Raw genomic sequence first — 14,222 nt, 5'->3', positions numbered from 1 at the left:
ACGATGGAGCTGTTTTGTAACGGCGAAGATGCGAGTGAGTCCAGACCTGGGAAGGCATTCGCCCTGCTTTCCAGGTCTGATCTCACCCCGACATGATGGTCCATCACACGTCTCCCCACGGGTTTGGTCCGAAGGGACCGCAACTCTCGAAGTTGACCCTTGTTGCGGATGTGCCGGGCAGCATGGCACAAGCTTGTTGATGAGTTTGGGGATATCGAGATCAGTGATCTGGACAGAAGCTGGATTGACAGTAACAGATCATGTAGCGGTCGAGTTGTGGTGAGGCCGTTTGAACAGCCGGTTTTGAGTCGAATGTCACTGTCTCAAATGTTGAGTATGAGAAGACTGAAGGAATGGAGGACTCACCTCTAACGCCCAGAACTTCCAGCCAAGAGTCGTTGGCGTTGTTGGAGCCTGGGGCCTGGCCAAACTCAGCGCAGTTCGTTGTTGGACAGGCATCAAGTTGGCTGGGATCTCGTGGCTTGTGAATTCTATTCTTGGGGTCGACAGAACCAAGTTCTCCCGGTGCCAGCCCTACGAACGGGAGGTGAAGACAGCGTTGGCTTGTCGGACGGAATCGACGTCTCAACTTCAACTTCGCTTTAGTTCGAGACGATACCGATGTTCTATGGCAGTCCGTTCTGCCCACTGGAACGCATCCAAAGATCTACCCCGTATGAACTACTTCGGCAGCGGCGGCTTCTGTCCATAAACAACGTACCTATAAAGACAAGGAAGATCAGCATAGGGCTCCTCAAAAATTCCGTCATGCTTACAGGGGCAGATAGGTGTGTATCCTCTTTTGTTTCCACTCCGTCCGTATCTCCATCAACAAAACCTCCAACTCCTCCACATTCCACCCAAGGCCCTGCGTAAAAGTCCTCACGCTGAGTCCACTGATCCCATCCAGCAAGCCGACCAAGAATAGGAGACCAGCTTGCCGTAACCGTTTGTCCTTCGGCCAGGGGCCCACGGGGATTTTGTAGGATCGAATGGCTGTGTTGACGAATCCAGCCGCTTCCATCTTCTCCTTCATGACTTCAGGACGACATCGACCTGTCAAGCCGAAATTGTTGATCCCTTGCTCCCACAGTTTCTGCCACCGCTGAACAGCACCATCAGCCGGCATCGAGCCATCATCCGAGGTGAAGTTCAGATCAAACTCCTGATTCTCAACCCACCCACCCGGCTGCATAACCTTGAACGCCTGCTCATAGAAGAAATCCCAAGATTTGATGGAGAAGCCATTCATAAGTCGAGTATGCACCAGATCAAACTGCTGATTGAACGTCCAAGTCTCATCAGCATCCATGACCTGAAACTCAAGATTGGGAGGCACAGCAGTGGGTTGAATCGGCGAGAGATCGGTCCCAATCACCTGAGAATGCGGATTGTCGTCCGCAATATCAATCGCCCAGATACCAGTCCCGGTGCCAACGTCCAGAATCATGCGAGGCCGCCGAATAGGGGCGATATAATGCTTCTCCTCCAAGGTCAAGCGGATGCTGTGGTAGTGGATATCCATCCGCTGCTGCTCTCGGTCGTCGTTGGGAATGACATACTTCCCCCTCCGGAAAGCGTGATAAGTCCTTCCATTCTCCTCTTCGTACTGAAAGATACTTGAAGCGACTGATTCGGTGGATAGATAGCCTTCGTCATACCCAGAATCATCACTGAAAGCATCATCTTGAGAATCTCTCGCCGCGAGGTCCACGTTTTCTAGCCCGGTCGCCATAATGACAGATCCAGTAGAAGGAAGGAGAAAATCGATACGACGACAAGTTCATGGCCCAAGGACGAATATTTGTAAAACTTTTCTCGGCGTCGTGCGATGGGCCGGGGGGTGGTAAGGCTTTCGGATGCCGTCTCTCGGTGCAATACAGTCTTCGGTTCGGAGGAGGGCGTTGTGGACTTGCAAGGAAGAATTGAAGGTCGTCTATGCAAGATGGGAATCTCCACGTGCAGTGGGTGATGTGTGGGTATGTCTTGAATGACCGAATCGAGGGCTAGACCGGACGGCGCGGATTCCCCGGCTGCAGAGATTGGCGAGGAGATGAGACTGGAAGGGCTAGTCGCAGGAGGAGATGCATATCAGGATGCAGCCTCAGAGTAGTTAGTGGTGAGGGCGATGCAGGCCAGCAATAATGGAGCAAGCACGCAAGCTGATAATCAACGTGCGGCCCGAGGTGAGTTGAAAGATGCATGCTGTGCCACCGACGCCCTCTGCACTCTGCGCCTCGTCGTTCCATCCTTCTTCACCGTCTCCCTCTTCCGTACCACCACGGCCACGCGACCTTCCCCATCCAGCGGCCTGCAGAATCTCGCTTGCAGTCGATCCAAAGCCTGTTGTCTCCGTTGCCGACGGGCGTCCCGCGATGGAGCAATCAAACAGGGGAGATGGGCGATTGCGTGCATCCAGTATAAAACCCGTCGCAGCCACTGTCTTGGGTCCCTCTCCCCAGCAAAAACCAAGTGCGTTTCCTCTTTTCTGCCTGTGACAGGACATGGGGTCTCTTCCTTTCGTTACCACCCCCTCGGCGCCCGTATCATCGGCGAGCAAAGAATTGATTTGATCGTGTCACGCATCACAAGGAAATCGCCCTTATCGGCCGCGTGATTGGACAAGTCTTTCGACGCCTTCTGGTCCCGACGAGCTGGCTCGCGAGTGATACAAATCGCCTCGTCGCTCGGAGATGGCGTCGTCTCCGTGGTCTCTCATCATCACCACCGTCCTCGCCTCGTCATTCGTTTTGCTCCTCTCGTACATCGTCGTCAGTAGCACCATCAACTACCGCAGACTCCGCCAGTTCAAAGGCCCGCCGTTGGCCGCCTTTTCGCGCTTCTGGCTGTTCTGGGAAGAATGCAGCGCGAGACTGCCGAAGTCGCAACGAGCGGCGATCCAGCGTTATGGTAACGAGACTCCTCAATCTCAAATGTGACATGTCACAGGAAAGAAAGGCAAATGCTGACGACGACTTCTTCGGGAAGGCTCTCCGGCTCGGATAGCACCCAATCTGCTCGTGACGGATGATCCAGACCTCGTACGGCACATGAATGCTCCCGGCTCCCGATGGACGAGGTCAGGATGGTACGATGCCATGAAGATGGATCCGAGGAAAGATAATGTCTTTTCCACGAGGAACGAGAAGCTCCACGCTGAGCTCAAGGCCAAGGAAGCTCCTGGGTATAATGGACGAGACATCGCCACTTTGGAGAGCGACATCGATGCGAGGATTGGTGACTTGATCTACCTCATCAAGAACACCTACAATGGCGTATCCATGGAATTTGCGAATGTGTCTCGATTCTTCACCCTGGATGTCCTCAGCACGGTGGCTTTCGGTCGCCCCTTCGGATTCATGGCCGCGAACGAAGACCTCTGGGGATACAACAAGCTAAACGCCTCCTTCATGTTCCTCCTCGGCCTGCAAGCAAACCACACCTCCATCTACAAGTTCTTCACGCAGCCCTGGCTCCTGGCCCTCGCAGCACCCAAGCCAACGGATAAAGCAGGAATCGGTCCAGCACTAGCATTCGCCCAGAAAGCCGTCGGTGAGCGCTACGGTCCAGATGCCAAAGTCAAGAAAGACATGCTCGGCTCCTTCGTCTCCAAAGGCCTCGATCAGCAACAATGCGAAGTCGAAGCCTTCCTTCAAATCATCGCAGGCTCAGACTCCACCACAGGCGTCTTGCGGGCGATCTTCTTTCTCCTCGCGGGTAGTCCGCCCGTGTACGCCAAACTCCAAGCTGAAGTCGACAGCGCAGCAAAGACACAGCCCCAGGGGAGAGTCATCGCGTACAAAGAAGCTTTGAAACTCCCCCACCTCCAAGCCGTAATCTACGAATCCCTCCGCCTGTACCCACCCCTCTTCGGCCTGAAATCCAAATGTGCCCCTCCCGAAGGCGAAACCATCAACGGGACCTTCTACCCTCCCGGAACAGAAGTCTGCATCTGCGATGATGCGGTATGCAGACGGAAAGACATCTTCGGCGAGGACAGCGAGGTCTTCCGGCCGGAGAGGTTCCTCGAGGGGGATGATGAGGCGGTGAGGAAGGAGAGGATCCGGACGGTCGAGGTCGTGTTTGGGACGGGGAGGTTTCAGTGTTTGGGGAAGCATATTGCGTGGATGGAGTTGAGTAAGGGTGTTTTTGAGGTGAGTCTAGTCCTTCCCTTTTAACCGCCAGATGACGTGCCACTGACATGTGTGTTCATTCTAGTTGATGAAGACCTTCGACTTCCAAATGACGGATCCGATGAGAGGCATTGACACGTATGCGCATAATGTGCACATCATGTCGAATTTGCTGCTTGTCATGAGACCACGAGATAGCACAACACAGGGGCAATGATTGACAGATGACAGATTTGAGGACTGAGATACCCTGTTGAGATGTTTAATGATGATATAGATTGTTGATTTGTTGAGGTGATGTTCTCGCAAGGTTCCTTCGCATTTGCACCGGGAGTCTAAATACGAGGCCGTCGATGACATTGGCGAAGCGGCTTGGGATCCTTGAGGCTGACTTTGATCCATCGGAAGTACATGGAGTTAGTGGCATGATGGTTGGCGATGTCAGATGTGGAAAATGCTCGAGAGAGGACAACATCTAGTCATGCTTCAATGTCCAGTCATGCTGCCACGTCCCTTGTCTTCAACTTCTCAACTACCACCTCCTTCGCCGTCGACCTCTTCAAGGTTCATCCTCGCCCTCACGTCCTTGACAAGACTCTTGGCCTCTTCCACCTCGACGCCGTCCTGACAAAGCTCGTTGGCGAGCTCCATCGTCCGCTGCCACTCTCCACAGCTATAACTCCATCTTGCCAGCCAGAGTCTTGCTCGGCTTGTGATCTGCGTGACTCCCATGCCTTCATCGCCTTCTTCGGGTCCCTCTTCTTGCGCAAGACAAAGCTCCATGTACGCGGCCGCTTCATCCCAGTTGCTCTCCTTCTCGTACAACAGTGCGATATCGTACAATACCTGCGGATCCAGCGCTCCCCCTACTGCATGTGCGAGAGGATCTGAATTCGAGGTGCCGAAGCTACTCGCAGTGGCAGCCGCCTCCATTTGGCTTCCCACGATCAGAGCCCGCTTGAAAGCCTGGATCGCATTCGTGATCTTGCCGCATTTGCTGTATGCGTTGCCCACCGCTGCCCACATCTTGGGATCTCCGCCGCAGAGAGATGCTGCACGCTGGTAGTAGAACAAGCTGTAGCTGTGGCATTCCAACATCTCGTAGCCCTGTCCCAAGCCGTACCATGCGCGGTAATCTTTGCGGTTTGTATCGACAGCCCGGCGATAAGACTCGATGGCGGCTTGCGTGTTCTTCAGTTCGATGTATTCGTGTCCCATTAGCGTCCAGGCGGCTTGGAAGTTGCGATCTAGGGCCAGAGCTCTTCTGAAGTGGAGGACCGCTTTCTCGTGCTCGGCGATCAAGCTGTAGTAGTTACCAAGAATGCAGTTGGTTTCTGGCCTGAACTTGTCGGTATCGGTCGCCATGGCAGCCAGTGTCGCAAGTTTTGGTCGGTTATCAAGCACGTAGAGAAGATTGCTGTAAATTTCCATCCCGTCGAGACGATGTGGCTGAGTGCGGATGAGATTGTCGAAAATGTCTATCGCTGTGGCGTGGTCTCGCGCATGGTAGAGTAATAGTGCTTTCTGCTGTTGGAGGAACGGCGATCGTGGGAAGATGGCTTGCATCTGAGCGATGGTATTGTAGACTTCTGGTTCCTGCAAGAAGAGCTCCTGGCTGCAGTGGATGTGGAAAAAGAAGGCCATGACGTTGCGAGGAAGATGCTGGCCCATCTGCTGGAGTTCGTCTGCTGATTCAACGAGAGATGCCAGCTCAAGCCAAGCAGACCAGTTGAAAGGGTTGATGTTGACGCTTCGTAGAAGCCACTGTTTTGCGAGAAGTTCTGATTTGGACTTGATGAGAATGATGCCGTAAAGGTAATCTAACCAGCCCTGAGAATTGGTCATGTCTTCTAGCCCACCTCGCGCGTTGAAGTACTCTTCGAGGATCGCCCCAATTCCAGACACTTCCTTGTTCGCAGTAGCGGGGCCATCGTGGGGTCCGAGGATAGTTTCTGAGTCTTCATTCTTCCGCTTCTCGCCCGACAGATACCTCGCATACAAAGCTATGAAGAGCGATTTCTGGCTTAGATGCTTCGGCAATGGCGGGGCTTGGACTTTGGGAGCTTTTGATGTCGCTGAGAATGACGATGGGTTCCGTCTGTGTTTGCCTGGCGTCCCCTGGATCTGTATTCTGGAAGGTGAGAGTGGCTGGTGTGAAGGAGTGCTGTGGGGGACTTGGGTCGGCAAGAACACCGCAGCACAGCGATCGAACTCTCGGCAGTCGAAGAATGACTTGGCCATCAGATATCGGGGCAGTTCCTTCGCCTCCAGTCTCGCCTCCTTCCGGTCATGGTTGGTGGGCTGCACTGGTGACTGCACGTCGTCTTCGTCGATTTCGGTGTCTGAAGTGTCGGGATCATTGCTGGTCGTTTCGAGGGAATTCAGCAGTTCTGCGGTCCTTGATATGCTCCATCAGCGGTTTGTGCCAGATGTTTTTGGCACTGCTTCAGCCCACCATTTCGCCGCAAAGTAGAGGCACCGCTCGTTGCAGGCCTGGACCGCTTGTTGGAGTTGCAGCTGTAGCTCCGCCTGTTGGTCACTCGACAGTGCCATCTCGTTCGTTTCAATCAAATTGGATTCAATTCGTTAGCTGGTGTTTGATGGTTGTTTCTCCGACGCGGTAGACGCGAAGTGCTGGCGGTGGTGTTGATGCAGGGTTCAACGCTCGGGCCGCCCGAATCCCGGCTGCAGGAACAGGCCCAAGCTTAAAGTTCTTTGGGGGCAGGAACAATCGCAACACCACAAATCGGCCCATTTCTACTCGTCCGCGCCTGCCCAAACATTGCGACGCTCCTTCTTCGACGAGGTCGGCCCAGACTTCATTCATTCACTCACATCCGCCGCTTCGCCACCCATCCGCGATCCATTACCATCGCCCGTACAGAAGCCCCTCGTCCCACCGCCAAGATGCCCACCACGTTGAAGGAGTTTGAGACGGTCTTCCCCAAGTTGGTGGAGGACTTGAAAGAGCACTGCCAGAAATACCAGCTGCCGGAGCAGGCGTTGAAGTGGTTCGAGCAGGTATACCACCCCGTTCCCATACAGCCAACACCCATTGACTGATGACAGCCCGCCTAGTCCCTCACCCACAACACCCTCGGGGGGAAGTGCAATCGCGGCCTGTCCGTCGTCGACACCACCCAGCTCCTGCTCGGCCGCAAGCTGAGCGACGATGAGTTCTTCAAGGCGGCGACACTCGGCTGGATGATCGAGCTGCTGCAGGCCTTCTTCCTCGTCAGCGACGACATCATGGACAGCAGCAAGACCCGCCGCGGCCAGCCTTGCTGGTACCTCATGCCCAACGTCGGTATGATCGCCATCAACGACGCCTTCATGCTCGAGTCCAGCATCTACCTCCTGCTCAAGAAGTACTTCCGCCAGGAGAAGTACTACCTCGACCTGATCGAGCTGTTCCACGAAGTCACCTTCCAGACCGAGCTGGGTCAAGCCTGCGATCTGCTCACTGCACCGGAAGACCACGTCGATCTCGACAACTTCAGCTTGGAGAAGTACTCCTTCATCGTCATCTACAAGACCGCCTACTACAGCTTCTACCTGCCAGTCGCCCTCGCCCTGCACTTTGCCGGTTTCGCCAGCCCCAAGAACCTCAAGACTGCTGAAGACATCCTCATCCCTATGGGAGAGTACTTCCAGGTGCAAGACGACTATCTCGACAACTTCGCCGACCCCGCGGTGTTGGGCAAGATTGGAACGGATATTCAGGACAACAAGTGCAGCTGGTTGATCAACCAAGCGTTGAAGATCGCCACGCCCGAACAAAGGAAGGTGTTGGAGCAGAACTACGGCAAGAAGGATATCAAGAGCGAGGCAGTGGTTAAGGAGGTGTTCAATGAGCTGCAGCTGGAGCAGGTCTACACCAAGTACGAAGAGCAGCGCGTGGGTGAGCTGAGGCAGAAGATCGCTAGCATAGACGAGAGCGAAGGTCTGAAGAAGGAGGTGTTCGAAGAGTTCCTCCGCAAGATCTACAAGAGGAGCAAATAGAGAGTTTCAGTTGATATCATGATAGAGCTATGGAAAGCCTGCGAGCACGCAACAGCCACAGCACCGTGCGGACGCTGTCAGAAGCGATGACCTCCCCTCCCAGTCAAACATTCAATCATCCTCGATACCCCACCGCCGAAGCAGCTCATCCTCCAAAGCGTCAATCGCTCGAAATTGGGCGGACTGCTGCCCACCGCGAGTCTGCCAGAGCGCCTCTGCCGCGTCGAGCTGTTGGATGGTCTCGTCGACGCGCTTGAGCTTGGCGTACTTGGGACTGTTCTCTGCCTCACGACGGAGTAGAGCGATGAGTTCCCCACGGACAGTGCCAGATGCCATGATCTGGTGCTGCTCTTCGCCGTTAGGGTGTGCGGTGTGCTCCTGCAGCTCTAGCTCCCTGTTTAGTTCATCGATGGCCGTATGGATTTGCTGTAGTCTTCGTGATAGCTCTAGCAGCTGGCCCTTGACCTCGTCGACGGCCTGAAGCAATGAGTCTTTCAGCGTGCTAGCCTTGTGGGCAAGCCCCTCGAAAGTCCAACGCATTTCCTCCTGGGTCTCCTGGTTTGCCGCGAGGATCGCGTCCATCTCCTCTTCACGTTGCGCATGTAACCTGCCAATTTTCTGCAACGAATCGAAGAGCCGGATAGTGCTGTCGTACATCAGCTGCTGCACCTTGACCTCCTGCTTTGTCGAAGAGGTCGTGTCTTGGGCGAGATCGTCGGTATCTGTGATGTCCCACTCGCTATTATCCGCAGGCTCCTGCATGTGCTCCTCGACCTCTCTGCTCTGCTTGGCGGCGATGGTGTCTGGAACATCCTGCATAATACAACCCTCTGGCGGATATACATCCCACGGCTCATCCGTCGTGATCGAGTCCGGCGTCAGCTCATCGAGGAGGTCGCCGCCGAGTTTCGAGGAAGTCTCACATGTGTCCCACTTCGCGGCGGGCGAAGTCGCTGAATCCTTGCCACGAGTGTTCGACCAGGGTTTCTTCTCAGACTTGGTCTCCTCCTTCTCGACTTTCCTATTGATCAAAACCGTAGTCTTAAGCCACCCTCTCTCATACTCTGCGCTCATGTGCAAGATCGCGTCCAGCGCCTCCTGAACCCGCTTGAGCTCGCCCCCAAACTCCACCGTCTGCGGACTGACACTCTGCAGAAACGCCTCTTGAACGGTCTCCATCAACACCCGCGCATCGTGGACGAGCTCTCCCTGCTCCCCGAAGCGGCTGCCCTTGGTGTACACCTGCGGAAAGAACTGGAAGTGCAGGTGAGTGACGCCGAGGTTGCGGGACGCGAGGTCGTAGAAGCGGATGATGTCGGCGGTGGCGTTTTCGAGACGAGAGACGAGATTAGGGATGTTTGCATCATTCGGGGACATCAAGCTGATGTCGCGCTGATATTGTCGGATCAGGGAGTAGAAGTCGACGTCTTCGTCGGGGTGCGGCGCGAAGCTGAGGCCTGGAAGAGGTGTTAGTGTTGAGTTACCTTAAGGTTGTTGTGTTGCGAGACGTCTGACATACCGTGAGAAAAAGAAGAGAGCGCCGTGAAGGCGGGCGCGAGGATGTTGGAGAGCAACATCGTGAGAGATGCACAGGCGTAGTCGGCGATATTGTAGAGTCCTGACGACGGAGAGAGTCTGGAAGCACGCAAGATTTTGAACCCAATTGCAAGCGAAGTGGTCTTTTGAAGACGAGCGGCTACGTGTCTTCACCATCAGCGGGCTGACACGTGAGTGATTCGAACATTCACTTGGATGTGGTCTGTGCGTTCTGCTTGCGCCACTCGACCATGAGGACAGCCATGATCCCTTATCAAGAGATACAGTTCTCTGAATGCACGTGCTGGCGTGTCGATTCGAGCATTACCTTGAGAGGAAAACGAATTGACCGAGAAACACAGAATCATCATGTCATATGCTGCATTCTGGAAGCCTATCTGTGTTACTCCTGGCAGCTAGCTACCAGAGCTCGTCTCTGGTGCTGAGAAGCAGCTACTGTTGGAGACTCAAATCAAGTTTCCCTCTCGCTTGTCTTCAATCACACGATATTGAAAATCCTCAAGTCAAAAATCGTATCCTCGCCCGCTCGCCCTCCGACCTCACAACCATCCCTGACCCGTAGCTTGGCCATAGCGAACCTAATCATCGTAGTCATCGCTATCGTCGTCCTCATCGTCATCCTCATCATCACTGCCTCCCGCCCAACCCTTCGGCTCAACCCCCTGTCCGGTGCCGCCTACGCTTCCAGCCGAGCCTCCCTTCGCGTCGTTCGAGAAGCTCTCGCTGAGCTCCTTCTTCTCTCCAGTCTTCATCTTCGCATCACCCTCCGCTGAAGTCGTCTCAGGGCCAGGCGTCTTCTGGACCTCTCCCTTCTCGCCGCCCTCAGCAGCAGCTTTCTTCGCAGCTTTCTTCGCCGCCAACTGCCTGATCTTCTCCCTGGTGGCTTTCAGCTGAGCGTCCGCCTGCTCCGCCTTCTGCGCCTGCAGCGCCTGCAGTCTCTCGCGGACCATGTCTGGATCGATGGTCCTCTTCTCTGGTACAGGCTTAGAGGCGCCGTCTTGAGTGAGCTTTGGGGTTCGGTTCCAGGAAGACATCATGCTTGTGATTGCTGGTTGAGGTTTCGCTTTTGGGTGTGTTGATAGAGGGTCCTTGGTCGTGGAAGAGGTGGCTGGGTGTGAAGGGTCAGAACTGTTTCAAGCGATGGTGACGTTGTGTCGAAGTAACCTCGAAGTTGGAGTGGAAGTTGGTCTGCAGTTGCAGGCTTTCAGTCGTGACACTTGGTGGTTGTCGTTGCAGGTCAGAGAAATGGAGACTCAGCTTCCGCTGCAGATGTGACGCAGGTCTCCGGCCTTGACTGTTGACGCGACAGTTTGATGGTGATTCTGATGTGGCGGTCGTCGCTTGTGTTTGTTCTCGAAGATCAGGCGGCAGAAGCGCGGCCAAGACTTAAGTCGTCAGGAAGCTTTGACCACTTTCACATGCCAGTAGCTCCGGACGTCACATACCGCTTGGCCAGCATGTGTCGACGTGCGCGCTCACATGTTTACATCGAGAATTCAATCACAGGGTTGTTGAAGGCCTCCTTCACGTAGTGAATTCGCGGAGGTACCATCTTCCATCCAGCCATGAGTTTAACGTCGTTCTCCAGGCAAGGGGGATGCCAGTTCACACACGGTGGTACTTCTTTCATATTGGCACACAGGCGCATCTCTTACTTTCTGCCCTTTCTGCCTCATTACAGTCATCACTGCCTCATATCCATAACCTGCTGACACCGATCCATGCGCTCAAGATGCAGATTGACATCGTCCAGCTGCTCCAAAAAGTCCCACGACCCATTCCCAAACACCTCATCGAAAGCATTGAAGTCGATATTGTCCAGGCTGTCAAAGCTCGGGTTGAAGGTGGAGTCGAAGTTCATCAGTGCGCTGGGTCCCGCACATGGATGAGTGGGTGTCGGGACCGAGTGGGACTGCGGCGTTGTTGAAGACATGTTCCCGGTACCGTTGTAATACGCTGAATAGCCTTCTCCGTTCTCTTGCATCGGCATGATAGCCTGGGCGTTGATAGGTGTTCCACATGCTTGTTTTTGGAATTCTGCCGGGCTGAGGTTACGAGTCGGCTTATTCTTTTCCTTTTGAGTCTTCTTCTGCCGCCGCAGTAGTCGTGCTCTTTCTATTAGAGCATTGACATGGTCCCAGGCTGGTTCGTCTCGCTTGGTTTTGAAGATTGCATCCCAGTCTGCCAGTACAGGATCCAGCACTTGCCAGGCGGTGTCGACAAATTGTGCATTGGTATTCCAGCCCAACTCCGCAACGACAATAGCGATAGAGTGCCACTGTACGTAGCCTCTGAAGTACCACTGCCAGTCACCGACCCGCTCATCGACGGCTAGAAGATGGGTGAACTGGATGATGTCAACAGAAGCTTTGAGTAAAGTACTCCGTTCGTCGGCTGGCATCGCCTTGGTGGGTATTGTGCCAAAGGGAAAGTCGATCTGTAGCTGTGCTTTGATCTTGAAACGAGTCAGTCTGACAATCCCACTCCCTCAATCCTCTTGTCAACATACCAGCATGCCATCTATAAGGCACAAGCAGAGCCAGTCGTACGGCCGTGATGGGTCCAGATGTTGGCGATAGTCTGCTTGTAGCCTCTCCGTGGCTTGCTCCAGGAAAGAAATCTGGTCTTCTCGCACCCCAGTAAGTCCTGACGGCGGCGCATGAGACCAGCTTCCCGATCGTTGCCTGCGAATACTCCAAATACCAAACATGAGGCGGTGGATCTCAAACCTCGCCAGCGCAAAAGTCATCTCGGTTACACCTTGCCTTGGCTTGGGATGCTCCGTCATTTGAGGGTACAGATCACAGTCGTCGAGATTCGAAGGCAGGCGGACACTTTGGTTTGCCATGATGCTGGTCACTCTGGACTCGCCTTCTTCTGCCGTTCTGTTTTCCAATCCGCAGATATGGGACCAGAGACGACGACGATATTCCGTCTCGAATGGCGAATACCGTCCCTCGATATCTTCATGAACTCCCATCATTTGAGCTGATCGTACCGCCAAGCCGAATAAGGCTCTAATGTTTGTGCCGTCGTCCTGACGTCGGATGCAGATCTGCAAGTCGTCAATTCTATTTTCAGTAACAATGCTAGATCCATACTTACAATGTATAATATTAGCGCCTGCAAGGTTTCCAATGCAGGCATTTCGTAGTTGTCCCCCAATGCAGCTTCGATGCAGCGACCGTAGCGCTTCATGAGAACATCTTGACGTTCGCCGAACCGCTGTCGCACTTCTCGTGCCGTACACGAGCTGACGGCAGCATAGTAGATGCTGAAGAGTAGAGCTTCGAGTGACTGGGGTATCTTTCCCAGGTCATCGATGACAGTGAATAGTGTCTTGCCAATCGTCGGACAGTGGAAGACCTTGACCAGAGGGTCTACTCGGGTCGTATAGATATGCCAGTACTCGAAAATTCTTCGGACTGACGGATGATGTGAGCCAGAGACGGGTTGCGTCCCATGGGATTGATTCTGCGCCAGGAAGGCACCATTATCCAGGCGAGAGTCCTGATCTGATACAGATGACTTCGTCAATGCTATCAACGCGTCTTTGACCAGATCCTCGGAATGCGCGTTGAGTCCCGCCCCTGGGAAAGGTTGATTTGAGGACGTGGCGGATCCAAACGCATGTCCTGGAGACCCAGCAGCAGCAGAACTGCCGGCTTCAGTGTGGCCATTCGAGTCCGGACTGGAGTTTTTGGGTTCAAGATACTTGACTAGATCTTCGAGATGTCGTTGCCGGGCCGGCTTGTCTTTCTTGTACGGCCCTCGTTTCTTCTTGACGCCCACCTCGGGCGCCGGGTATACACATGGTAAATCTGACTTGGTGCAGTTGTTGCATCCGTCCGGCTCGCGGCTACATTTCAACTTTCTTCGCCGGCAGCCCAGACATGACGTTCCGGGTTTGTTGACCGGCTGAAGCAGGATCGCCTCGGACATGGCGTGGCGTTTGAGTCCGGTCCTGGAGCCAGGCAGGCGCTCAACGACCGATCATGGCAGTGTGTCACGATGTTTGATCCCGGCGTGTCGTGCGAATAATATCCAGCATCACGGCAGGGGATCTAGATATTCGTATGCGCGACGTTTTGCCAAGTCCTGAACGCGATACGAGGTGCGAATGCGGCTGACCCAGCTCTGATATCCGGGTTTCCGGAAGAGGGCGGTAATATGGCTTTCCTCGTCCAAGTGAGGCTGTCGAGACACTCGGGTCGTTCACGTTTCGCGTGGAAGGTTGTTGGTATTGGAGAGGCGTGCATGAAGTTCAAGTTGGAGAGGCATGTGCGGCGACGTGAAAGTGGGTCCGTCAAATGTGGGGGCCAGAATTCAAATACAGATGATGATGATGCGGGTGCAAGAGATCCATGGTATAGACTTGATAACACATAGCAATGGTAAAGAATGGCCGATACGAGAGACAAGCCGCTCAGAATTGCTCATTGGAGCGCAATTAGCAGTACCATTCGACTCTCTTTGCACCGATGGACCGTGGAGTGTGCGCCTGAGAGTGTAAACTTTACTTTCACGATG

At 54.2% G+C, this 14,222-nt stretch overlaps 7 protein-coding genes across 7 annotated transcripts; 2 read left to right on the top strand and 5 right to left on the bottom strand.

Moving 5' to 3' along the window:
* Positions 1-772: 772 nt before the first annotated feature.
* Positions 773-1,735, bottom strand: M409DRAFT_26215 (uncharacterized protein; the record flags this gene model as incomplete). Its single annotated transcript, XM_033808007.1, has 1 exon — positions 773-1,735. The coding sequence occupies one exon, from the start codon at positions 1,733-1,735 to the stop codon at positions 773-775; it is 963 nt and encodes a 320-aa protein (XP_033664496.1).
* A 958-nt stretch (positions 1,736-2,693) lies between these two features.
* M409DRAFT_68501 (uncharacterized protein) lies at positions 2,694-4,350 on the top strand (the record flags this gene model as incomplete). The annotated part of the gene is made up of 3 exons (XM_033817869.1): positions 2,694-2,910; positions 2,989-4,154; positions 4,219-4,350. The coding sequence occupies 3 exons, from the start codon at positions 2,694-2,696 to the stop codon at positions 4,348-4,350; spliced, it is 1,515 nt and encodes a 504-aa protein (XP_033664495.1).
* A 311-nt stretch (positions 4,351-4,661) lies between these two features.
* On the bottom strand, positions 4,662-6,686 carry M409DRAFT_26213 (uncharacterized protein; the record flags this gene model as incomplete). Its single annotated transcript, XM_033808006.1, has 2 exons — positions 4,662-6,531; positions 6,589-6,686. The coding sequence occupies 2 exons, from the start codon at positions 6,684-6,686 to the stop codon at positions 4,662-4,664; spliced, it is 1,968 nt and encodes a 655-aa protein (XP_033664494.1).
* Positions 6,687-7,040: 354 nt separating this feature from the next.
* On the top strand, positions 7,041-8,135 carry M409DRAFT_68499 (uncharacterized protein; the record flags this gene model as incomplete). The annotated part of the gene is made up of 2 exons (XM_033817868.1): positions 7,041-7,154; positions 7,212-8,135. 2 exons carry the CDS (start codon positions 7,041-7,043, stop codon positions 8,133-8,135), a joined length of 1,038 nt encoding a protein of 345 aa, XP_033664493.1.
* A 111-nt stretch (positions 8,136-8,246) lies between these two features.
* On the bottom strand, positions 8,247-9,712 carry M409DRAFT_26211 (uncharacterized protein; the record flags this gene model as incomplete). The annotated part of the gene is made up of 2 exons (XM_033808005.1): positions 8,247-9,592; positions 9,655-9,712. The coding sequence occupies 2 exons, from the start codon at positions 9,710-9,712 to the stop codon at positions 8,247-8,249; spliced, it is 1,404 nt and encodes a 467-aa protein (XP_033664492.1).
* A 558-nt stretch (positions 9,713-10,270) lies between these two features.
* M409DRAFT_57481 (uncharacterized protein) lies at positions 10,271-10,726 on the bottom strand (the record flags this gene model as incomplete). Its single annotated transcript, XM_033813645.1, has 1 exon — positions 10,271-10,726. The coding sequence occupies one exon, from the start codon at positions 10,724-10,726 to the stop codon at positions 10,271-10,273; it is 456 nt and encodes a 151-aa protein (XP_033664491.1).
* A 650-nt stretch (positions 10,727-11,376) lies between these two features.
* M409DRAFT_68498 (uncharacterized protein) lies at positions 11,377-13,634 on the bottom strand (the record flags this gene model as incomplete). The annotated part of the gene is made up of 3 exons (XM_033817867.1): positions 11,377-12,147; positions 12,202-12,747; positions 12,798-13,634. The coding sequence occupies 3 exons, from the start codon at positions 13,632-13,634 to the stop codon at positions 11,377-11,379; spliced, it is 2,154 nt and encodes a 717-aa protein (XP_033664490.1).
* Positions 13,635-14,222: the final 588 nt, after the last annotated feature.

This window comes from Zasmidium cellare (genome assembly GCF_010093935.1).
Source record: "Zasmidium cellare ATCC 36951 unplaced genomic scaffold M409scaffold_30, whole genome shotgun sequence".
In the NCBI taxonomy this organism is placed as follows: domain Eukaryota; kingdom Fungi; phylum Ascomycota; class Dothideomycetes; order Mycosphaerellales; family Mycosphaerellaceae; genus Zasmidium; species Zasmidium cellare.
The sequence above is the reverse complement of the archived record's forward strand: the minus strand, read 5'-3'. Positions and strand labels throughout refer to the sequence as shown.